Consider the following 27,209-nt stretch of genomic DNA (forward strand, 5'->3'; position numbering starts at 1 on the left):
CCATTTTAAGCAATAACAAATTCCATCCTAACAATTTACCAGTGTAAAATAATCGGGGTGGGGGAGATTCCTCAATCTACTTTAATTAGGCCATCATTTTAATCAAGTGTGATATTTCTCCTTTCTGCAAAAAACTGAGTTCATTAGGTGTATACATGATTGAACAGAAATTATTTTTAGGTGAGAAGCATACATATTAAAAAAATTATCTATTTGGTGAAAGAGGAACTGTATAATTGATACTTTCTCTTCCTTCATGAAGGGTTTCAAACACTGAAACTACAGGATCTATAAATTCAGTAATTCTATAAATAGTTCACAAATGATCTCTTTACTTACTCTCTATAAAAATGCAGAAGTCATTAGAGTATGATTAAAAAGCTTTTTATGATATTCTGTGCTAAGACAAAACCTAATACCTCTCAGCTTCTGATACTGTGTTTCTAGGTATAAAGCTCAACCCTGTACTGAAAGTACAACTAAATTAAAAGTACAACTGAAAGTACAACTGAATTAAAAACAATTTAAAAAAATACCATGTGCTTTTAATTTTAAAAGCATGGAAGCACCAATAAGATACTAAGAATTTTTATTAACAGGCCAAAAGCTAAATGAAGGTATAAATGGGAGAGTCAAACAGCACAAAACTGCTTTGCCCTTGAGGGCAGGTACTGAAGCATGCAAGCTTGAGCTCAACTGTCTATTTCACTTGGCCAGGGAACAGAAGACAAAGTCGCCAAGGCAGGTAGTCTAACAGACCTTCTTCCATCAAGCCGCAACCCTACCCCTCACTTCCATCCCACAGGAGAGTTGCTTTGGAAATAACGGGAAAAGCAGATAAAAATTTCAACCATAAAAAGCTATTATCACAAGACAGTCCTTGTACATATTTGCTGTCCCAAATCTTATTACTTAAGTATCCTAAAGAACTGAAGCCATGACTATAGTTTAAGCAGTGTTTTTTTTTGGACTGGTACAAACACCCCCACCCCTACCAAGATACCTACAGAAGAAAACGCAACTTTTCTCTGGAGGAATACATCTTCATTGTAGGCCTCAAAGATAACCAATAAATAATTTTCCAAAGAAAGTGAACAGCTCACATTTAAAAATTACCCACCATGTAAGAAAGCAAGACACAAAGAATAACAATTAAAGACAAGCTTAAAAATAGCTACAGGGCATAGGAAACTACAAAAACTGAATATGCAGAAAACTACAAAAACTGAGTATGTAGCTTTGAAAAGGAAGAAAATTCAAATTTTAAAAAATATAACAAAACTAAAAGTTCAGTGGGAACATTATTTCTACTTCTTGAAAAGGTAGACTATGCAAATTTTGAACAAAACCTTCATTGAAGACAAGCTGAAAAAAAATATTTAAAAGCTCTTAAAAGCATCGATGAGCTAACAGAATCATGAGGTATTACCAGGTGAAGATCCCCGAGAAGATGGAAACCAGAAAGTTAAAACATGTTTTGGGGCACTTTTGCCCAAGGACAATTTACTGACCCAGAAGAAGCAACTGAGAAGCTGAGCAGTGCTTCTGATACCTTAAAACAGTAGAAGATGAAAGTTGGAGTCTAGGGCCTACCAAGAGTAGAGGCTCTGGGAAACCAGCCAATGCTTTGGCCTGGGATCTTAAAGGACTACACCCTGGGAATACAGGTGAACAGAAAGCAAACAGGCCTCTCAGAGTGGACTAGAATACCTCCCTGTGTAATTCACTATTAATAGTAAGGCTGCAAATGCACATACCTCAAGACCCAGACATCCCATATGCAAGTATGGAAGCTCAAGAAACTCTTGAGTATACACAGCAACATATACTTACAGCAGCCCAAACTCGGAAACAACCCAAATGTCCATCTAAGCAGAATAGAAAACTGTGGTATAGGTATACAATGAAACACTGTATAGAAATGAAAATGGACAAACCACATCTCTTTATATCAACCCATCAATGTGTCAAAAACATAATGTATCACAAAAGAGTACAATGCAGTATTGTTCAAAACTAAAGTAAACTTTGTTGTTTAGGAATATGTACAGAGGTGGTAAAAGCTTTTAAAATAGTAAAGAAAGCTTTTTACAAAAGTAAGATGGTGGTTACCTCTAAGAAGAGGAAGGGGCTGTGACGGGGGAACTTGTCACAGGGGACTCCTGCAGTGCTGTCAATACTGTATTTCCTAATCTGCATCCTCGTTAAACAATTATAAGTTGTTTGATTTCATAATTACTCTGTATGTAAATATTTCATTATTCTTATATGCATGAGATATGGCACAATTTTTTTTTAAAGGGAAAGTTTTCTAGGAAAGAAATGTTAGAGATCACTTCTACTTTTTTAGAACTTTATTTAAGACTCACATAGGAGTGCTGGCTCAAGTCCCAGCTCTATCAGCAACTAACTATGGAGACTTATTCAAGTCATTAAACCTTAGGTCTTAGATTCCTCAGCTATACAACGAGAAGAATAGACCAGGGAAGTGACTGCAAAAGCTTTTTTTCAAAGTGAAACATTCTAGCATTGTAAGATACTTGTTCAACCTTAGTCACTTACTATCATACATTCTTCCTGAGTTAAAAATGGACTCACTTTATATTGTATATAGAAATACAACATTAAATCACTGTTTTCTTCATACAGAATTATGTCTAAGACCTGGTTTTATCAGCTCTTCCCATAGCAAGAAGTTATGCCAAGTAACTGCTCTCAGAGAGGAAGGTATTTAAAAAGATCTAAGGGATTAAGTTTCCCTTACTTCATACCGTGTTTCCCCGAAAATCAGACCTAGCCAAACAATCAGCTCTCATGTGTCTTTTGGAGCAAAAATTAATATAAGACCCAGTCTTACTCTATTATAAGAAAAATGGGTATAATATAATATAATATAATATAATATAATATAATATAATATAATATAATAAAGACCGGGTCTTACATTAATTTTTGCTCCAAAAGACGCACGAGAGATGATTGTCCGGCTAGGTCTTATTTTTGAGGAAACACGGTAATGTCTACTCACAATACATTACTGGCTTTTTTCTCAACAGAAGTTACTTCCAAAAAGAAATTACCGGGAATATAATGGCTGTGGTTTATGAAGGGATTGGTTGTCCCTAGGTCATTCAATAGTACACTTCCTGAAGGCAGGAACTTTTAGGTACTCCTATCACTCTAGTTTTTAAAATATGTTGTCTCATTTACTATATTGTGAGATCCTTGAGAGGAGAGCCATTTTTCTACTTCTTCGGTACTGTCCCATAGCATATTAAGGTTCAAGAGACATATAGATGAAAACAAACAAAAAACACAAAAGAAAATATGAGCTGAATTAGTTGTTTGGATGGATGACTTTTCAGTGGTTAAACCACTGTATACAGAACACTATTGTAGTGGCATGTGTGCTCCTGTGAGTCCTTTAGGGATGCTAAAGGTCCATATAGCCTCTATCTGTTTTAACACCTAAGACTTAGATACACACGTAAGAGGCAAAGGTATACTTACCAAATTCATGGATGACATAAAACTGAGAAGGATAGCAAATACTGAGAAGGATAGTAGATGAAAAAGCCAGGATTAAAAAAATAACAAGCAAGCTTTCAGCAGCTGGGAAGCTGGGAAGATCCCAACCCAGGCCAGGACGTCGGAGCTCGCTGTCTTCCTAGTCCTCTGACCCTCCCATGAAGGCCCTCAGTGAAATGGTTTGACCTCCGTTCGCCCCAAAATAACAAGCAAGGTAGACTATTAGACAAGATGAAATTTAACCACATAAACAAAAAATCTGGAATTGAACTACAAAACCAGACAAGTACAGGATGGCATGAACTTGCCTTAAGAGGTACAAAAAATTGTGAGCCTCCCAGCTGATCCTAAGTTCAATTATGAGGTTAAAGTGTGAAGTCGCTGCTCAAAAATACGTATTAGTCTGAACTTGTATGAACCCATTCAAACACCAAGCACACTCATTGTACATAGCACTGCATCAGCCATTCTGAAGAGCACAGTATAATCAACATGCAGCCCTACCCTCGTGATCATCACAATTTAGGTAAGAGGGTGTGCATGTGTATACTGGTAGTTTCTTAAATATTGACAAGAAAGCTCGTAAGATTCCTAGTCAATGCCTAAAATTTAAAATTATAATGATTAAGTTACTGTAAGAGAAAAACACACAAGGTCGGACAATTAAGTTTGCGAACTCATCCTAGAAAAAGTGCTACATACCTCATTGCTGAGTATCACTACGGTCACCTTTGAAGTACTCCCCTTGGGAAGCTATGCACTGATGCCAGTGCCTAGTCCACCCTTCAAAGCAATTTTGGAACTCTTTTTTTTGGAATGGTCATCAGAGCTGTCATCGTATTACCCTTGATGTCCTGAATGCCATCAAAATGTTTTCCTTTCAATATTTCCTTTATCTTTGGGTAAAGAAAGAAGTCATTGGGGGCCAGATCAAGTGAGTAGGGAGGGTGTTCCAATACAGTTATTTGTTTACTGGCTAAAACCTCCCTCACAGACAGTGCCATGTGAACTGGTGCATTGTCGTGATGCAAGAGCCATGAACAAAAAGTTCAGGTCGTCTAACTTTTTCATACAGCCTTTTCAGCACTTCCAAATAGTAAGCTTGATTAACTGCTTGCCCTGTTGGTACAAATTCATAGTGAATAATCCCTCTGATGTCAGAAAAGTTTAGCAACATCGTTGCAACAAGTTTGCGAACTTAATTGTCCAAGCTGTATGTAAAGTTGGCTAAACCATGATGAGTACATAAGCATGGTATGAACAAAGTGATCATTCCTGGGACATCCAACCAATATTTCATATAAAAAGTAAAACCAAGTTAAATTCTGAAAAAGATGCAGTATTTAATGGGAAAGGCTAGAGGAGGTTAACATATACTAGGTACCGTTTCCCCGAAAATAAGACCTAGCCTGGTCTTATTATAATATAAGACTAGGTCTTTAATATAATATAACACCGGGTCTTATATTAATTTTTGCTCTAAAAGACGCATTAGATCTGATGGGCTGGTTAGGTCTTATTTTCGGGGACACACGGTAGAATAGTGCAAGAAAAAGCACAAAGGCAGGTCAAGTATGATATAGAAATACTTCTATATAAATATTTATAGTTATGTATACACACACAGGTTAGTATATACATATATATTTTATTGCTCTGTCAGCTGAGACAGCTAAATAGAAGAAACAACTGCCCCTAGTAGCAATCCTCACACAAAATACCCAAGTATTGGTTTCTAACACTGTTCTCAAATAAAGGGAGCAGGGTTCCTTGGAGAGACAGCTGATTCTAGAACAGGGGCAGGAAATATACAAGATGAGCCTGGAGCATTTTGAAGTGAGAGAAAGAAATTGTTAAAAAAAGAAAAGCACAAAAAACAAACCAAAACAAAAAATACCAAAAACAACCGCAACAAAAATACACCACTTTGATGGAGCCCACAGAAAGGTTCCCAATGGCCAAAGCTAGAACAACTTCAGCAACAAAATAAAGTATACTAAATTATAATCCAACGTATAAAAATGTTTGAGTCCATGCTAATATAAATGAATGAAAAGAAAAAATGAAAAGAAAGTCTCACGCAGAAGAATTCCAAATAATTTATACAGATAGTCTGCCATCAAGGAGGTAGAACATAACTTGCCAGTCCTAAGTGTGGACTGTGCATAGTGACTTCTTTCCAAAGAATACAGTATGGAAATAGGGGGGGAAGAATAATTTCACAGTGGAGAAACCTGATAAAGATTACCTCAGCAGGTGATCAAGGTCAACATCAATAGCAATAAATCGTATTAATAGTATATACCTGTTATGATGCGATAAAAACGGCATTTCATGTCTGTGATCTTCATTCCAAAACCCTACAACCCCATTCTAACCATCAGGAAAACATTAAATTCCAGAAGAGAGAAATCTATAAAACCTGACCAGTATCCCTGCCCAGGTCATCAATAACAAGGAAATTCTGAGAAAATGCCACAGCCAAAGGAAGCTTAAGGAGACAAAAAACAAACAAACAAACAAAAAAACAAATAAATGTAATATAGTATCCTAGATAGGATTCCAGAACAGAAAAAAATATATTAATTTAAAACTAAGGAACTCTAAATAAAGTGTGGACCTATATTTTATGCATAGTTAATAGTAATGTACCAGTTTATTAATTATAACATATTAATGTAAGGCATTAATAGAGGAAACTGGGTGCAGAATATATGGGAATTCTCTGGACTGTCTTAATTTTTTTGTAAAACTACAACTGTACTAAAAAATAAAGTCCATTTAAAAAACTAGTTCTACAGTTCACAAACTCATCCTAGAAAAAGTGCTACATAGTGAAATTTGACTAACATACCCTCAGGACTGTTACACACACACACACAAAAATGAATTTAAAAGTTTTGTAAGGAATCAAGAATAGAAAATGCCTGATCTGAGAGTCAAAAATACATGGAACAAGTGGCAACTCTGCCACTAATTCTGAAATCTTGAACATGGACTCATTTTTTTTGGGCTAGGTTTTCATACCTATAAATTGAGAGATATAAAAAGTTTCTAAAACCATTATCATTACACCAATTGTAAAGTGTTAGAATAAATATCTTTATCTAGTGGGTCATAATAGTAAACAAAGAATTTTGCTTTACCTCTAACTTCAAAGAGAAGAATAAAAGCCAGGTTAGGTTACATGAACAATTAGCATACTAGCTCCGCCGGTTCTACTCCTAGGAGTTGACTCCCACCACACTGGACTCTAGATCTATCCTAGCCATTCATTAATTAAATGATCCATTAACTACCACATTTTCCTCCAGAGGATGAGTGGATGTAAAAATCAGGAGTACAGTGTTATGACAGGACAGAGTTTATACAATGAGAGGAGCCTAGCAGGTGCCTAGCACGCAGTTACAAACCCTACACAATATTCATGTTTATCTACTTTCAAATAAAAATAAAACTTCAGATTCTAACCACAGCCAAAGTTATAATCCACTTCTAATATGAGTGAATCAAATGTGAAAAGCACATTCATTCTTCAAAGCAGCACTAATGAATGGTGACAGGAATGAAGGCTACACAGCATGGCGGCAACAGCAGAGGTATTCAGGGCCATCAGCCTCCACACTGGTGTTCCCTCTTCTCTTTCAAATCTCTTTGCTTTCATAACTGATGATCAGCAGACCAAATAATTCAAGGAAACCTTCTTTCTATTTAACAACAACAACAAAAATGGCAGTACCACCATCACAGTAAATGAACTTGGGATTGTCAGGGGTCACTCAAAATTAAACAGCTGCAAAATTACAGAATATAATCAATGAGGGTGGCCTATGAACAGTACGATTTCACAGAATTTCTTACTGTGGTGATTAGAAAAATGAGACAGAGGGAAAAAAATCTACAAAATATTCTGAATCTTTTAACAGGGATGGCAATGATTAAATCAATGCAGAGAAACTGTAGCACGTACAATAAACTTTGTCCCTCGCTGTAAGAAACTCACAATCTAAGAAAGAAGATAGCTAAATTAACAACTGCTCCACTCTGTATTAAGTGATAAATGGTGCATATGCAAAATGGCTACAGAGTTGTTCTGAAATTCTTCAGAACCAAGCTTATGAGTCACATTTAATTCAGGTGAGTGAGGGATGCAAGAATATCATGTCGTTCATAATTTTACTTGTGACACAAAGTATATATATTCTCCATGTTATATTTCTACACCAAACTTGATTAAGAATCTTAGTAAAAATTAAATATCTTTTAAAAAGAATTGCTGAGAATATTCTGCAAACTGTTCCAAAAGTTGAGTTCCAAAAATATTTTGCACAATGATGGTTGAGTCCAGCAAAGGGAGGCACACTGATATCTCTAAGGTGAAAAATGTTCTTCTTTTTGCTTTTTTAATAAAGCTTAGCAAATCAGAATAGTACCTTATAGTCACATGCTACCTAATATAACCTAATATAACCCACTCAAATTAACTATTTCTTTTTAATCACATATTAAAAAGGACATAACCATAATAAAATGGAACCTCCCCAAGGGCTTTAAAGTCTACATACATTATGTACTCTGAATTCTTTTTATCTTAATAACCATTTCTCTCTTAAAGAATTCTCATTAATTGGCCAGGCATGCTTCGATCTCTGACCTTGCAAAAACCGTAATTTCCCCCAAATAGCTGAGTTTTCTTTAAATACCCAGTATTTGTATTTATTATCATTGGTATTATTAGCTTCCCAGCTTCCCAGTATGAAGAATATTCACAAGTCTCTAACTCCCAAGAACCTTTGGTGATCTTCTTAGGAATAATAGTCATACTTAAAATGTCCAATTATAATAGGTCATACAATTTGGCTAAAAGCAACCCAAGCTATTTTCAAGACTGCTAAGTGAATGCCAGCTGAGCCCTCTAGTTTCTTTAAATATATTAGGATTCTATGACCTTTCTGCTTCAAGAGATAATCTGGTAACATCTTTTAAAAACTCCCCTTAAATACTAAAGCAAAAAATTAATTATTTATCAATAATTGGCCTTTCCTTGTTACAAACAATGATTTCCCTTATTTTTTTACACTAAGTACCTCTATGGTTAAAAAAATAAAATTTGTGGCACATGCTTCTAATATATGTACTTACAAATTATACATTTTACTATGTTTATTATATACATTATAAACATAAACAAAGAACCCCAGAAATTCTTTTTTTTCTTTAACTTTTGTTTATTTAAGTGTGTTTTTCCAGGACCCATCAGCTCTAAGTGAAGTAGTTGTTTCAATCTAGTTGTGGAGGGCGCAGCTCACAGTGTCCTGTGTGGGGATCGAACCAGCAACCATGTTAAGAGCACAGTGCTCTAACCAGCTGAGCTGACCGGCTGCCCCAGAAATTTTTATGACTGAGGAATAATACATATAAATAGCATTTTCTTCCTGTCTCCCATTGGATTATCTCAAGCATCCCTGGTATGCACATACCTCACCCATACTTCTTTTTTTTTTTACATTCTTTTTATTGTGTTAAAATTCACCATTTTACCCATTTTAAAGCATACAATTAAATAAAGTGGCATTTAGTACATTCATAATGTTGTGCAGCCATCAGCCCCTGGCCACCATTAATCTGCTTTCTGTCTACAAATTTGCTTATTCTGGATATTTCATATAAACAAAATCACATATGTGTGACCTGCTGTGTCTGACTTCTTTCACTTAGCATAATGTTTTCAAGACTCATCCATGTTGTAATATGCAGAAGTACTTCATTGCTTTTTATGGCTGAATAACATTCCATTGCATTGACAATACCTCCTTTTGTTTATCCGTTCATCCGTTTACAGACATTTCAGTTGTTGCCACCTTTTGACTATTATGAAGAGGGCTGCCATGAACATTTGTGTGCAACTTTTTATTCTAATACCTGTTTTTAATTCTTTTCAGTCTACATCTAAAAGTGGAATTGCTGGATCATATGGTAATTTTATGTTTTATTTATCAAGAAACCAACAAATGATTTCCACGATGGACACACCATTTCATTTTACATTCCACTAGCAAGGTATAAGGGTTCTATTACTGGTCAAGAATACATTTTGACCCAAAACACAAAATGGTCTATAATGGGCATGTTTTGACAGCTTACACTTCCTACCAACCTCTTTTCTGGATGACATCCTTGGGGCAAGAATAAGCCCAGGCAGACTCTGCTTTTCCACTTCACCCCACCCCACTATACCCACCCCCAACCATTGCTAATTTTGTCAGAGATGCAAACCTGACCCAGGTGAGTCAATCTATTGAATGGTCAATAATCAGGTTCTTTGGAGAATGTGAAGAGGCTCTGGAAAAGAAAGGTTATGTAGAGTTGGGATCAGGATAAGCACAGTGGGAAGCCACTACCATTTGCAAACTGAACTTATCGGGAAAAGTGTGCAAAAAAAAAACATTAGTAAGAAGAGAAAAACCAGTCTGCAATGCACAAAGAGAAGCAGAGGTAAGGGTGTAAGTTTAAATGCTGACAGGTTACAATTTCTTGACGCCTGGTTAGGCTTTATTTTCCTGACCTTGGATATTCATAAGATTGTCTAGTATTTATTTAAAATAAACCTTTTTTATTTGAAATAGTTTGAATGGGTTTCTGATTTCTGCAACCAACAAGTTCTTACTAAAACAAGCTCTGACTACCTTGACCTTGTAATCATTTCCCTTGTCGGTTTTTTAAATAACCTAAAGGGGCTCCTTACTAAACTACTGGAAATTAATACCTTATATTCAAATTGTATTCAAATTGAATACCTTTTGAAGTACCATACAAAGGTTTTCACAGGGAATTTTTTAAAGAATGTGTCAGTAATTTTTTATTTTAATCCACATTTCCTTAAAAAAAATCCCCCCCCCCTCCGTAAAGACTCCCGATTTCTTGTGGCAATCAACCTTAAAACCTCAACTTGTTCCTAGTACGATACCTGTTTTTCTAAATCTATTCACAGAATTCTTGAGTTTTCCCTTTTAAAGTAGGAAGCTGAATGCAACTATATTGTGGTCAATATTTAAAAAGTTGTACAATTATCTAGAAAAAATCCCCACCAGTCAGTATTTTCCCTATTCCTGAGTTTTAGATCATGCATTATAAGAAACAATCCACTGTAACATCTAAAAGTTCACCTTCTGTTCTGGAATTACAAAGACAACAAAAGTTTCTATTAATAGAGACAAGCTAATAATTTCTAGTTATAAACTAATACTCTAACAGGCAACACATCTCAAATACAGGCAAACTACGTATCTGTCTGTTAAGGTGTCTGTATATGATCATTTCACAACAACTTGAAAAAGCACATGACATGTGTTGTCTTTTTAAATCATTTTTAGCATCTATTTTAAGTTTATACAGAGAAAACTGAGTAATAGCCCCCATTGAAAATATTTAAATCATAAGACAGAAATAGGCAGGTACATATATTTTCTTTCAAGTCAATAAAGACAACCCCAACCAAATTCTTAGCAATCTGTGTGCTTTCTAAAGTCTATTGGCAATGAAACTAGACTATCTGTCACCGTGTCCCAAAATGAATTCAAAATGGATTAAAGACCTAAACATAAGACCTGAAACAATAAACTGCATAGAAGAAAACATAGGTACTAAACTTATGGACCTTGGGTTCAAAGAGCATTTTATGAATTTGACTCCTAAGTTAAGGGAAGTAATAGCTAAAATAAATGAATGCGACTATATCAAACTAAAAAGCTTCTGCACAGCAAAAGAAACCATCAACAAAATAAAGAGGCAACCAACCAAATGGCAGAAGATTTTTGCAAACAACGCCTCCGATAAGGGGCTAATATCCAAAATATATACGGAACTCATATAACTCAACAACAAAAAAAACAACAGAATTAAAAAATGGGCAGAGGACTTGAAGAGACATTTCTCTGAAGAAGACATACAAATGGCAAACAGACATAAAAAAATGCTCAACATCACTAATAATCAGAGAAATGCAAATGAAAACCACAATGAGATATCACCTCACCCCAATTAGAATGGCTATCATCAACAAGACAAATAGTAACAAGTGTTGGAGAGGCTGTGGAGAAAAAGGAACCCTCATACACTGTTGGTGGGAATGCAGATTGGTGCAGCTGCTATGGAAGGCAGTGTGGAGGTTCCTCAAAAAATTAAGAATAGAATTACCATATCACCCAGCAATCCCTCTGCTGAGTATTTACCCCCAAAATTTGAAAATATTTATCCATAAAGACATATGTGCTCCAATGTTCACTGCAGCTTTATTTACGGTGCCCAAAACATGGAAACAACCGAAGTGTCCTTCGATAGATGAATGGATAAAGAAGTTGTGGTATATATACACAATGGAATACTATTCTGCCATAAGAAAAAATAGCACCATCTGCAACAATATGGATCTTGAGATTATTATGCTAAGCGAAATAAGTCAGACAGAAAAGGTAGAGAACCATATGATTTCAATGATATGTGGTATATAAAACTGAAAACAACAAAAGAACAAGACAAACAAATGAAGAAAGAAAAACTCATAGACACAGACAATAGTTTAGCAGTTACCATAGGGTAAGGGGGGAGGGGATTTTAAAAGAGGGCAAATGGGGTCAGATACATGGTGACAGAAGGAGAACTGACTGGATGGTGAACACACAAAATGAAATATAGATGATGTATTACAGAATTGTACACCTGAAATCTATGTAACTTTACTAACAATTGTCACCCCAACAAATTTTAATAAAACAAAGTCTTTGGCAAAACTCTAGATAGTAAAAACATATTTGAAACCACATAAAACACACCAATCATAATAAACATGTAAGCTTGTTTTATAACACAGTAAGTTCCTTTCTTTGGGGTCTGCTATTAACATCCGAGCTTATATTTTATATAGTCAGGTAAAAACATTATTTTACCTTCAGGTAATATATTCAGAAAACCATCCCTGGTCATGAAACACACACTTCTATGCTACCCCATTATTTCTCCCCAGTTCCTGAGTTTAGTGAACTATGAATGATTATGTAGTTTATTCATGTATTTTCTTTTGGAAATCTAAAATCTAGATTTTTTAATATAAAAAAAGGAAATCATTAATATCAACTCATTAAATTCAGAATCTTAAAAGTCAAACTAATGGTATAAAAAATGTCTACTATGAAGAGCATGCTAATTTTTTCTGACATTTTCAAAGCAGGATCAGGCTTTACATTTCTCTGATGATACATCAACCAACTAGAAAGACAAGGCTCCTCCAAGAGCGTGAGGTGTATTGTATATGTTTACAGGCAATTATAATTTGGTATGAGAGAGCACACCAGCAAAACTTAACCGGTCTTGGGAAGATAAGAGAATGTTTAAAAATCATGCAATAATGCATTTTAAAGAGTGGATTTTATTCTAAGGACACTTACTCCCATTACGGTAGAGGAGTCCACTGGGGAAACAGTACATGAGCACCACAGAAAGCAAGTAAGAAAGCATTTCCAGTCATCCAGCAAAGAGATGTTAGTGACCTAAATTTAAGAAAGTTGCACTGAGAATAAAGAAATAAAGTTGAATTGATAACACTGGTGGGAAATAGAAAGTTAATAACTGAAGCCTGAGCAGTGCCAAATGTAAGGGGAAGAGCAGAGAAAGAGAATTCAAAATCATATTATGTAAACCATTAATTAGAATTACACAAATCAAATCACACCAATTTTTCTTTATAGATGAAAAAAAATAACAACCACAGAAGTTAGACATTTACCCAGACTCATACTGCCGGCTAAAAATGGTAATGAAGGGGACTGGAGCCCTCCTTGTATCTAGTCCAACCTTTGTAAATAATTTACAAATAAAAATTTTTTTAAATATTGAGATTCTAGGTTTAAATGAGACAGCATTTTAAAAATAAAAACATGATGACGGGTGACTTAAACACTACTTATGACGTAAATTACACTTGTTTCATTTAACTTGACTCCACATCCATGCTTTGAAATGTTATTAAAAATATATTTTAGGTTTTAATTGTGATCTTCTTGTCAATCTCACTTTTTAGCTGCATTGCCAATAAACTATTAGCATGACCCTTTCCCTCCAACTAAAAGTGTAAACATAACAAAATAATCTTATGCTGTTATAGTCTGAGAACTGTTGGCTAAAATATGATTTTAAAAATACATTTAAAAATTAAGGGGAAGGAAAATGTAGGACAAGTGAAAATAGGCACACAAAAAAAGTTGAAGTTCTCCAACTTAATACAAATGGTAAAAAATTACAGTACCAGCGAAAATAAATTTCTGCAAAATACTCTACATTTAATTTTATTTAAGGGAAAAAACATTATAAGAAACTGGATTAAAGTGATAGTCATAAAAAAAGCATGTTCACCACGGCTTTCTAAAAATATAATACAGCAAATTTGGTCCAGCAAAAAAACCCAGAGTCAAAGAAAAAAAGCTAACTAAATTGCAGATACATTTATTCCTTAATCTCTTACTGTTACGATTTCAAATCTAGTAAACTTTGTTGCCCATCTCCTTGTGTCACTTTCTCTTTTACACATTCTCATGAATTGTATCTGAACCAGTAAGTGAATTTTTACTTCTGCTCCAACCAAAGCAACACCTCATCGACACAGCTAAAGCAGTCAGTCTTGTTTACCTTCATTCTTCAATTTAAATTGGCATTATTCCAATTTCTCTGACTTCAGCTTCTTAGAAAAAAAGTTGCTTAAACTAGGTTTTAGGGTATAAAGACTAGCCCTCAGTCAAACAAAATGTCAACAAAAAATAATCTCCAAATGGTCCAACTGCAGACTGGGGATAAGTGTCAGAGAAGAAAACATACCTAATGCATCTTAAAATCAAATCAGAGACTTTTGCTTCCAGTCATGACAGAATAACTAACACCAAATAGCCTCCTGCTATACACAGTGAGAAGACTGGAGAAAATATAGAAATGATCATTGTTAGACATTGGACAACAGGCAGCGCAAGGCTGTGAGCTGAGAGAGAGGGCAAACCATCGAGACAAGCCGTGTCGTCACACTCCCTTTCTACATCAGTACTACGGAGCAGGTCTTGATGAGCACAGACCAAAACTAGGGTTTGGGGAAGCTGAGGCAGCTGGAATGTGAGGGACAGAGTACCGACGAGGAAGAAGCAAAACAGAACAAGACAGAAATCTGTATAGAGGTCCCCTTGAGTGTTGGGTTGAATATAAAGTTGCACATGTAAAACATGTGATTCCACAGGACAAAGCAAAGAACAACTATCAAGGAGCTGGACACTGAACAACTACTCGTTCTCAGGAAGCTCGAGTCATTCAGGCTTCAAACAGCCAGAGCGAAGACCTTTTTAAATGAGACACCAGAAAGGTCATGCTATAGAAGTAAACTAAACCTAGAATATAGGCTACTCTGAACATCCCCTTAACAGAGATAAAAGAACAAGCCTTACTAGCATTAAGCTTATTATCAAGTAAGTTAACTGCCTGTTAAAACAAATTTCAACACTTTAAAGAAAGAGAACAAAATCCAGACCTTCAATAACATATTTACAATGTCCACCACACAAATATTACTAGACAAATGAAAATTAAATCGTAAACTATAGAGAATTCTGCCTACTGAGAGAGCCCTGAACGAATTAAGTCTCCACTCACCACTTTACAAATTGCCCTATGTTAATATCAAAGATTAAAGAGACAAGTAGAAGTAGCTTTCCATAACAATGTAAAAGAAATTGCGGTAAATAGACCCCACAGGAGGAAGGGATGTGGGAAGGGGAGGGAGGAGAGGGAGAGACAGGTAGAAATGTCACAAGATAGATCTTCCCATTAATTACTATACATTTTATCTGATAACATGAATCATAACAGAAAAGTATATGTGGTATACTAGTCTGTCTAGGAAATATGTAAAAATACATCTTTAGCCTACTATAAAAATTACTGAAAGTTCCTGCAACTAAAGGCTAAGCTTCCGTTAAGTCTCAAATATTTGTTAACTGTTTTAGATGCGTTTTATTGCTACTGAGCATTTATTGCCACATATAAAGAAACAACTATTGTTTCTCCATTCAGAATTTAGATATTTGGTAACTTACATAAGACTCAGCCTCCAAACCAGAAAGCAAACAAGAAAACACACAAAACAAACATCCCACGCACTAATGCTTATCTATGTATTCAAAGAGAAATTACTCAGTGTATCACTCAAGAATCATAATTCTGACAAGCTTGATTATTCTGATTTCCATGTGTAAAGAAAACTAAAAGCAGTCAATTAGAAGGGAAGATGCCATTAGTTATTAGAGGAAGGTACCCAGACAGCACAAGTGACTAATGAAAGCCAACAAAAAGAAGAAAATTATAAGATGCCATAGAACTTAGAAAAGAACATAGAAAAGAAGCCAAACTTTAAGAACATAAAAAAACAGAGAAGCCCAAATCATTTAACATAGGCGAAAACAGACCTATTCTGTTTTGCCAGAAAGTATCACTGTATATAACCTGTTCAGCAAAGATGACCGACCCTAAATCAAGAAAAAGTTAAATTATACTTGAGTACAAATATAGTCAGATTATAGCAGAGAATCACTTTTGGAAACCACTGACATTAGGTTTCAAATTTAAAATGTTGATATTCAAAGGAAAAATAAACCAAAGAATTCACTGAAGTTCTTGATTAGTGACTTACAACCCAAAATTTTACACTAAGGGACAGATATCTCCCTCCTCCCAGTAATTTTTGTGCCAAACTACTGGGGCCAATCTGGCTATTATATTCCACAGCCTTTTCCAATGAATTGAGAAGGCGTACCAAGCATAAGTTTTCCCTAGCAGCCTCTAATACATCTATTGTAACTGCATGCTAAACTCCTCCCCCAAAGTATTTTTTTTTGTAAACTATCCAAATCTGCTATTTAAGTTCAAGCTATACGTGGTTTTATTTCCCTAGTTTACACCTGCCAGTTGTTCCTCAGACACACTAACAAAATGTTTTTTACAATGAACATGCAAATATTTCATTCATTAAATAGAACAGGTTACTTACCTGTAATGCTGATTCTCTGACAGATAAAACCAGATAATCATGATTTCAATTACAGAGTTTAAACTCAGGCTAAAGAATTTTGAAAACTGAGTACCCAAGATCTGCTCCATGAGAGCTAAACCTAGAAACCTGAATGTCCTTGGAATATGTCCTTATTGGGTGAGGTAACCATGTGTAGTTCAGACTAGCAAGTAGATGGCGGAAGCTCTAATCCCATCTCTATCCAGCCATTCATCTTGATACTTTAAATAAACAACCTAAAGACCTTAGTCCTGTTAGGAAATGGGGACTGTACAATGCCACCTATGTTATCTACTTCTGAGTTATGAGTGTCAAATAAGAAACTAGAAGAAATTGTTTTGTAAATTATGAAGCACAGTACAAATGTGAAATTATCTTATCCAGGGCAGGACGATTCCTTTAGTGCTTTCTAAGCAAAATCCATCCCTAGGTCTGGAGTTTTCTGGCCCCCTGAAAGAATTTACTTTGACAATCATTAATAGTAGTCTCACAGGAAGTGACTCTAAAGAACTGATGAGGATTTTCTCTATGAGGCTTCTGAAATTGATGAAAATATCAAATGATTCATATTAAGCATGGTTCAACAGAAGGACACATCATCATTATTTGGTACAGTGATGTCTTTAGAGGACCAAATCTGAAACTACCATTCTTGCAAATATTCTTTAATATGGCTTGAAAATAAGATTCTTACCTGTACACTACATGGGCAATACTCTCAGATGAGCAATAAGTATCCTATTCTTATATTTTAATTATCTAGAAATTTAAAAATTAGTACAAACATTAGTAATGTTATCAATGAGTTAATCTTTTGTAAGACCTCAAGAATCTAGAAACCTAAATCTGACTTTTTACCATCTATCTGTTCATGAAAGGCTACAAGTTCCCTAAATGAAGGGCTCCAAGGTCCTTCAAATATGTTTCGAAGTATTCTTGAACAATGAGAATTCAGAGGCAACAGACCAAAATACAAATTCATCTGAAAATTTTCCCATGATTGCCCTGTGAATTGGAAGACAAGCTCTGAATGTTAAAACCCAGGACCTAAACTCTTCCACACCTGCTCTCCCCAGAGCCAAACTTAGAGATCAGTTTCAGTTCTTTTGATTCAAAATCAGCAAAAGGTCAATTCCCAAACAGAAAGGGCAATCCACAGTTCAATACCTGATCTCAACCTGGCTACTAACGCGCAGGAGGAAGTCACTAGCTATTATCTACCACTGTAACAGATTTCATCAACCTTGAAGATCAAAGAGTTTGAGATATGTTCTTCTGATTCCCCACCCCCTAATCTTTGAGAAGGCACATCTGGTAAAATCACAGTTGGAATCTTGCTATAGAAAAAGATACTGCTTAGTTCCTTGCTCATTGTAGAGTTTTCCATGTGGAAAAATACATATATAGAAGCACACTGTAGGTTTATGTCCTAGAGAAGAGAGGAAACAGGGTCTAAGTACCTGGAACATCTATAAATTCAATTCTCTGGCCTATGGCCTAATTGCCATGAATCAGGTCTAAGACTAGGACTCTATATACAATATCTTTTCAAACATTACAAGTGATTAGATGACTTGTATGTGATATCCCTGTATATGATATCCTATATATGATATTCTTGCAAACAAGATGGATAAATAACTGGCTGAATGCTAGGATGGAAGGTTGCTGATTAAATAATCAATGTTAATTTAGAGGAGAGTTGCAGCTGGAATAAAGAAGAGCTATGTCCTTTTAGCTGCAAAGAACTATTCCATGCTCACTGTTTTCTATCAACAATATATTTTTTTAAACTGGCTACCAGGAAATACTCATTCCCTAGTGGTAGAGGTATTCATGTGTAGGCTGAGCAATGCCCATTTCCTAGTTTCAAGAGGCAATCATCTGAAGACATTTTCCAGCATGAGAAGAATAAAGAAGAAAACAAATAGTTGATTGTGTATTATAGAAAACAAATACTATACTTGTACACCTCTGTGTGCAGGAGAATAGTAATCCATCTACCCCAAGAGTCTTTTTTTTTTTCCTTTACCCCAAGTGCCTTTTAACAACATTTGCAAACTGCCAGAAATTTACTTGAGACTTGAAAGCACTTAGATAGGTATCATGATGCTATTTTTAACAATGACAATTTGGGTTCAAAAGAGCCAACATTATATCCAACCATCTCTTGGCTCTAGACAAAAAGCATTGAAATAGGGACTTGACTGAAACAGATTACATCTGACATGATCAAACACCATCTCCCTGTTTTCCTTAAATTATCTCTAACCAAGATGTTAATTAATTCAGATGCTCCCTCTCCATCTTACTTCTCCTGATTTTGTTTCCTTTAGGGGAAAAAAGTTAAGTGTCAAAAGGTGCTATCTGCAAAAGATTTGGAACAAGGCAAAAAATCAAGGAGTAATTTCCTTTTGCCCAGTCACCCCATGAGGCATTAATTTGAGAACACTCTCCTAATAAAGCAACTACTATCCAAATTCAAAGGACTCTGCGTATCTAAGGGGCCCAGGAAACTGTATTGCTCTCACTCTCAAAGGCTTAGGAATATGGAACATCATTCTTTAAATTTTATGGCCACTATCTTTAGACATTTGTCGTATAGGAACATCACCCTTCAAATCATCAGGAGAGCTGTTACCAAAAAGTAACATTAATGAATTAACGGGAAAACATTTTCCATCATCAATAACCAGCAAAGCTTTAAGACAGCATCTCTTTTGCCACAGAAACAATGAAAAGAAAATATTAAAATTAACAGACTATCATTTTGTAAAAAAGCCCATTTCTTGAGTTTTTGGTATTTCCCCAAGACATACGCTCTGCTTCCTTGCACCTAGAGATAAAACAACTCTACTTTTAAAAGCTGATACATAATATTAATGGTAAAAACTCAACTTATCTCAAATTGAAAGAAAGTTCACTTGTGAGTTGTTTTTCTATCTCAAATTGGACTTCCAACATTTCAAATACATGAAAATGCTAACAGTTCCACAAATTAATGAATAAAATTCTCAGATAAAATGATCTATTAAACCCAGTACTAAAATATTATTTATAAAAAAAACAAGGAAAAATTTCAGAAGAGAGATCTATGCTAGAAGGCCAGCACATTATCATATACAAATTGGAAACTGTCTATAATGCATGGCAAAAAGATTACGTTCCACAACCGGGATTCATAGTTTGATCTGATACATACCAAGATCTGGCAATTGTTACAACAGAAACATTACAAAGGGTCCTCAAATCTGTATTTTTACATAGCCTACATAATGATTGTGATATTAATTCAAAAGAGTAAAGGTGATTAACATATACATATACATATATATATATATACACACATATACATATATATATATATATATATATATACATACATACATACACACACCTGTCTTCATCTGATTTATGATAAACATTGTTTGTTAATACCTCCTTTCAGGTTAGACATAGTTAGCTCCAATTCATATGTTACTGCCCAGAATACTTTAAGGAAAATCTAAGCAAAACTGTGATAAATTTGGACTCTGACTTCTTTAATTTAAAAAGTGCCTTTATCACAAAGGTTGAGACCTGATAGTATTTTAAGATACAGTCTCTCCTTATAATTTAGAATCAGGAAAAAGCTGTCTCAAATGCTTTTTGTAAACTATACAGCACACTAATTCTTGCTAATCTGCTAATTACAACATACAACTAGCTGTCATAGTATTAACAGTAATATCTATTTCTTTAAGTCACAAAAGTAAGAAATGATGCATAAAGCACTTTTTTTTTAATCAAAAGTTGTAATTGGAAATTAGGTATAATTAACTAAGATAAAAGTAGATTTCTAGCCTGCCAGATTTCCTTTATCTGTATGATGTCTAATCACTCACCATTAATTGTTCTACACTCTCTAGAAGGCAGAGACACTTCATAAAGTTCGGTAACTATAAATCAAAGTGGACTGTATATCCAAGGCTGTTTCCATTTTATAAATTCATTTAAATAGTATGAAACTTATTAAAAAACAAAAACATCATCAACCATGTTTCCACGTCTCTTCTAATTGAGACATGTTGAAATACCAAAACTAGAAAACTGTATTGACATTGAGAAAGTAATAAAGTTGAGTTTTAAAGTCTTTCTTTTTGGGGAGTTCTTTTGTAAGAGCAGAAAAAATTATTATGTTAAACCAAAAACTTCTGCTGAGGCATTAATTTTAGTTGTAATAAAAATGCTATGAATAGACATTCAGGAATACTGAGAACGTGGGGAATAATAAACAAAGCAGAATTCATGGTTACCATATTTACACATACTCTTTGTTGTGTTTCAATGCCACATGATCTGATTCAAAGTAATAAACATCAGGGTCATCGTCTTCCTCTTCCGTAATGTGCGGATTGGCACTCTCTTTGGCAGATGGCAAATGTCCAATATGGAGTCTTGCCTCTGAGGGTGGCTTACTTTGTCCTTCACTCCCATAATTTTCAGAGTCACAACATATCCCTTTTTCATTCTGAGAAACATCATCGGGATTTGTGGGAGACTCACTTATATTATCACTAACAGTTGCATTTGTTTCATTGGGACTAAGATTATTCTCCTCAAATTGTCCATTTTCTCTGCAAGGAGAACTGTTTTTAGTGGGACTACCTCTGGCAGGGGCCGCCCTTCGTGGTGAAGTTCTCAGAGTATATCGATGTTCTTGAGGTTCTGATAAAGACATCGCTGGAGCTGAAACACAGTCTAGAACAGAAGATGGTTCCGGGTCTCCGGAGAGTTGCGTACTCTCAAGTCTTGTGTCCAGGGCGTTATTGGTGTTTTCATTACACCGCTCTTTTGAGGCATTGCTATCTCCCACCACATCTACTTCCTCCTCAGAATCCCTTAAAGATGACTGAATTTCAGGAAAGGGGCCTGTAGCTGGCTCAGTGGTCAGCTGATTAACATGTTCCACAGGCAGGTCTGCAGTTACTATTTTGTGGTCCTCCAACTTGACCTGCACTTCTGAATTCGTGCAAGGCACGTTATGGTCTATGTAACTGTCCTCCTTCCTACTATCAAGGAACACTGAAGTGTGGGTGTCCGAATCCCCATTTTCAGCTACTGATTTTTCCTGCGACACATAAGAACCAGCGCTATTTTGTTTAGTGTTCCCATCAGGCTGACAGTCATCACAGTTTATACCAGCTGAATCACTGTCATCGACACCATTGACAGCCAAATAGCCTGTGATTTCTTCAACTACTGCAGAATTAAGTGGCCCTTCCTCACTGACATTCACCTTTTTAATTTCCCTTTTCTCACAATCATCCAGTATAAGACATCGACAAGCTCGTTTAGTCCCTTGAAAATCTGCATCATTGTCCACTACTGTCCTCCTCTGTTCTACTGACTCCTTGTCTGATTTTATAGGTGAATCTTCTTCTGAACTGTTTGGTGCTTCGGATCTAAGACAACGCTTAATTCTTTTTAAAACAGGTTCTGTTTGCCTTCTCTCACAATTTTCTATAGCCTGCCTTTCTATGTTATCTTTTTCTGAAGAAGAAAGTCCTCTTTTCCTAGGGCTTACCCATGATTCTCGAGTATTTTGCTGTTTTAAATCAGTAGTTCTCCCATTATTATTTCCTTTCTGAATTTGCACAGGCTCTGGTCTCTTCTTTGGTGATCTTGATCGTACTTGAGAATGAGAAGAGATTTCTTCAGGGTGAGCAATGCTACGATTCCTTAAAGTTCTACCACAAAAAGATTCATCCAAGCCGTTTAACCCCACTGTTGATCTTGTAACACGAGTAGATCGGGAAGCAGCCATACTATGGCAAGTCCCTACAATACGGCCATCATGATCCACTCATTGGGAAACCTTCAAAAACGTAAACAAAATAATGAGAAAAAGGTAATAGTTAATATACCTAAAGCAAAAGTATAAAGCTACAAATTTTTAATCCCAGTATAGACAATATTAATAAATTACGTGATACAATTTCTTTCATTAACATTTCCAAAAATGGTATTAATAATAGCTAACAATTATATGGCACTTAAGATGTCCCAGGAATCATTCTATATGCTTTACATTACTTCACTTAAGTCTCACTACAACTAGAGTAAGTGCTATTATCATCCCTACTTTACAAATGAGGGGTTGAGCCACATAGTTTACGTAATCTGTCCAAAGCCACACACGTAAGTGGCAGGGCAGGGCTACAGAGACCACGCTCTTAACTTGCCTTCCTTTGTATCTGCCTCTCAGATACAGGCACAAAGGGCCCAGAAAATACCTCTCTCAAAGACAGGATTTCATCTTGGTTATTAAAATAATAATCTCGAACTTATATAACAGCTATCACAAAAACTATCCCAATCTTTTCTCATGTTTTCTCAAAACATTCCTGGGAGGTAAAACGGCAGGCACTGATCTTTTTAATTCATTCTTAGTAAAATGAGTTTCAGATCAAATCCTTTGATAACAAACTATGTGGCACCTAAAAAATTTTGGTTGCAGTAGAATTTTTTGTCAATAAGCAGATGGATAAAAATCACAATCTTAGCTTGCAATGGCTAAGGGCAAAACAGAGTAAAACCAAGCCTCCCAAGTCCCAAGAAGCAGAGCCATAAATTAGCAGTTGAAAGGAAGTATTCTAAAGAAGGTAGAAGAAAAAGAAAGAAGCCGCTGAAGCAAATACTACATTTAAGAAATCCGGAATACACATATAACCCATCCTATCCTTTCCTTCTTAGAATTCCTGTATATGTGGATATGCCACAGTTTTAGGGCATGTTGGGCAGATGAGTATTTTCTGGTGTTGATGCTTGGTGTTTCTAAGAGAGAAATGTGAGGAAAACTGAAAAATGCTCTCATTGATCCATTTAGATAAACTGAGTAGTTTCGTGGTTATTTTCTAAAGGCTCTCCCACCAAGCACAATAAAAGAGCTGTTAGAATTTCAAGTCTCCTTTCTCCTGCTGCTCTTCTGTTTAGCTTTCACAGGATACTTTGCCACTTCGCTGCCTAACTTCGAATGGGGTGCAGGATGGATAGAGAAAGAAGCAAATAATGGCTGTAGTACAAAGTTTCACAGTAACCTCCTTCCTCCCTTTTGCTATCCTTCCCACAGCCTCCTTATCCGATAACCCCCAAATGCCATTCTATTCCTGCCCCTGCAAATCAAAAACAATTTCTCCTTTGCCTCAACTAAAAGGATCTAACAGTGGAAAGGTTATGAAGAACTACAGAAGACACAACAACATGCCACCACACACAGAAAAAGAAACATTAAGAGAAATTGTCTTGCTGTTCCTGCCTGCTGACAAATGAAATGAGTGAGAAAAGTGCACTTAAGATAATCAATTGCTGTAAAATAATGTAAGTTGGTTGAATTTAGTTTTGTTTCAGAGTATGGCATACTTTTAAATGTTTAATTAACAATTTTTAAAAATCTTACAAGACTCACAAAGCCAGCTCTGAGATTAAAGCGTGAAAACTTGTTCTAGGGAATTCCATAGCAATCACATGAACAATAAGTATGGGACACAAATCAGAACTTGGAAATACATTTCTCACAATAAACTTTTACTGTTTTTGGGATTCATTAGAGGAACGTGACATGTTATTCTCTTTTGTTAAAATCTTATCAAGATTACAATCTATATTTTTATTCACAGGTAATAAACACTGAATGACTCATAAATATCCACTTTTAATTACAAAAAATTTCAGTTAAACTTCAAATGTTTCAAAAGAGCACAGACTAAAAATTATTAATATCAATTTATTTGTTTCATGTACCCAAATCTGAAGCTCTCAAATTTGAAGGTTACTGATTTTCAAATGTCAAATATCTATGTACACATACAAAGAAAACATAAATAACTTTAGTTACAACACCTAATGCAAATATCCTTAATGCAAATTTGTTTATATTCATAATTTATGGTTTGAATATAATATGGCAATAGTAATATTTTATAAACACAAAAAACCTGCTAAGCTTTACTTTTGAAAATGTGATGCCAATTAGGGCATATAAATCTCAAATGATTCCAATAACAGGCATTCCTAGCACTTCTTTTCTCTCCACACCAATCAAAATAAGAGCAAAATCCCTTTGCCTTGTTATTATTATTAATGAATCAAGCCTATTATTAGTACCCAGAACTACTTATATATCATTATGAAACACCACCAATTAAGGCCTATTTTATTTCTTTACCAGTCCAGTGATCAAAATGAAAGACTAAACTTTTTTTGTTTCTTTTGCGAAAAATGTTTTTAATCCATTCAACAATTACAATGAAGCCCAAGTTTTAGAGTTTTCAAATCCTATGCTACTGGGTCATAATTAAAGCAAAAATGTTTTAAAACAAATACCCTTTTGGTATCTCAAACTCTAATAACTTAAAGTGTGGCCTGAGAACTAGCCTCACGGACATCTCCAGCAATCTTGTTAGAAAGGCAGAATATCAGGCCCTGCCCCAGACCTACCAGTTAAGCAAACTCTCAGGTGATTTACATGCCTTCTAGGGGGTTTGAGAAGCCGTGCCTTAGACTACTGCATCTAGCCAGTATTTTATTAAAACACAGTCATCAAGTTTCAAACTAAATTAGGCCTATTTATAATATATCGTTTAATTCTTTATTTGATTTCAATAACAAATTAAGAACTATAAATAAAGCCAGGCTCTCTTTGGCAAAGAAAGCACCAAACAGACGACTATAAAAATCTGTTTGCTGGAAAAAGGCAATAAGTTGCTTAAAATTCTGAAGATTATAATTGAATAAAATTTTAACATTCTTCCCTCTGGTGATTTTTTTCTTCTCTTCTAACTTTTTCTTCAACTCTTCTATTTTGAACAGGCACACATAAAGGCATATACTTTCTCTATCTCATAAACTGAGTGCAAAATTCAATTACCAGAAAGGAACTAAAAATGTCCTGATTATCTCAACCAAGTCTCAATATTGTTTTGATATCCTTAGCAAAGTATTATAGACTAAAGCAGTTGTTTTCCTCATTTAGATACATAAAAGTCACTGGAGATACTCAGTAAAGAGGTTTGGAGCATAAAATTATATTTGTCAAAAATTAAGTTGCTAAGGGAACAAAAAGAAACTCTTTTACAAACTAGTATCTCAGAAAATATTCCTGCTAGTTAACTAAACAGGAGGCTCGTGGTGAAAACCTTAGCCAGCACCCAACTGGAACTGCAAATTCAATCATTCTAGTTTTAGACTTGAAGGAAACCGTATGTTAACATATTCATATGGGCAAAACCCAATCCAGCAACTAGAATGAAGTTTTCCCTATATGTTATACACCAACTAATGGATGTGGCTTTTTCTAGAAGAGAGGGAAGAGAATATGATCAATCACTAAAATTAAACAGACTCCCTTCCGCTCTTCCCCACCCTCATAGTTTTTATCCTATTGGAGGGCTTATCTGAGAGGGATTACCAACCAAATTTCAGCCTCTCCATTCATTTTAAGCCCCAAATCCTACCTATAATTCCACATGTATCACCCATTTATTTGCTGTTGAAATATGCCTCTCCTCATATTTGAATCTATTTTTGCATCAAATCTAACAGGGTTCTCAAACACTGTCTGAAACAGTATCAGTTTTGTTTCAGATCATAAATTTCTAGCCCCTGTGCTCACATCTGCAGAAATACACCAGTAAGAACTGAAAGGAATAATAAACCCTAAAGTAAAATGGTCCACCTAATGAAATACTACTCCAGCTATCACCTTTACTTAAGAAAAAGAAATCTCAAAAAGATATTTCAAAGATACTGCCTGTAACGTTTTGCTCCTACTACAATTACCAAAGTAGTATGGTTTATTTTGGGAATTGAGGGACTAGTAATCCTCCATTAACATCAATGTTCTAGCTGATATTTACTGTCATAATATTTAGTTTTATTAAGTAAACAATTTTTAGGAAACTGGTCATGGTACTAGGCAGACAAACCAAAGTGAAAAGCAAAAAGAGCAAGAAAAATTGGCAAGTGTTATCAATGATTCTTTTTCTATTTGTCTAGAACATAAACATGAACTGCTTAATGATGGTTCAGACTACCCTTTGCACACAATTCTTCAGACAAGCAATTAGCACTGTTTCTATCGGGTTAAATGTATCTATAAGATTAAAAGTATCTACAGGGTCAAAAGTAGGAAAGTGAAACCTGGGGAACCACCTATGCAATTCAACTTAAGGTTCTTAATATTCACCTCTCTAAAGCCTGGGATTTCTATTATGTACTGTCTTGTATAAGTGGGTCTCTTCTTTCTTTCCCATGAAGAGACAGATATATAATAGAGATGATAGATAGATAGATAGATAGATAGATAGATAGATAGATAGATAGATAGACAGACAAGTAGATAGATAGATGAAACTGAATGAATACACACTTAAAAAGACAACTGGGGGGAAGAGAAGTCAAAGAATTTCATAATGCCCTTGAATCAAAAATACCTAGGGTGTCAAAGATAGGTATAATGATCTAGAGATTCCAATGTACTTAGTTGCTTCATTTATCCCCATTGGGAAAAGAGTAGGAAAATATTTCATCCCCAACGCATTCCCTA

At 35.2% G+C, this 27,209-nt stretch overlaps 1 protein-coding gene across 7 annotated transcripts in view; it reads right to left on the reverse strand.

The window, feature by feature from the left end:
- ZZZ3 (zinc finger ZZ-type containing 3) overlaps positions 1 to 27,209 on the reverse strand; it is a 95,404-nt gene that overhangs the window by 25,585 nt on the left and 42,610 nt on the right. For 5 of the 7 annotated variants that reach the window (XM_019743340.2, XM_074334969.1, XM_074334968.1 and 2 more), the window contains one exon: positions 20,935 to 22,481. The exons of the other annotated variants lie outside the window; for them this stretch is intronic. In XM_019743340.2, coding sequence (XP_019598899.1) covers positions 20,935 to 22,430 — 1,496 coding nt within the window. In that variant the 5' untranslated portion in view covers positions 22,431 to 22,481. The remainder of the gene's footprint in view (positions 1 to 20,934; positions 22,482 to 27,209) is intronic. 7 annotated transcript variants of the gene reach the window in all.

Source organism: Rhinolophus sinicus, linkage group LG06, assembly GCF_036562045.2.
Source record: "Rhinolophus sinicus isolate RSC01 linkage group LG06, ASM3656204v1, whole genome shotgun sequence".
NCBI classification, from domain to species: Eukaryota; Metazoa; Chordata; class Mammalia; order Chiroptera; family Rhinolophidae; genus Rhinolophus; species Rhinolophus sinicus.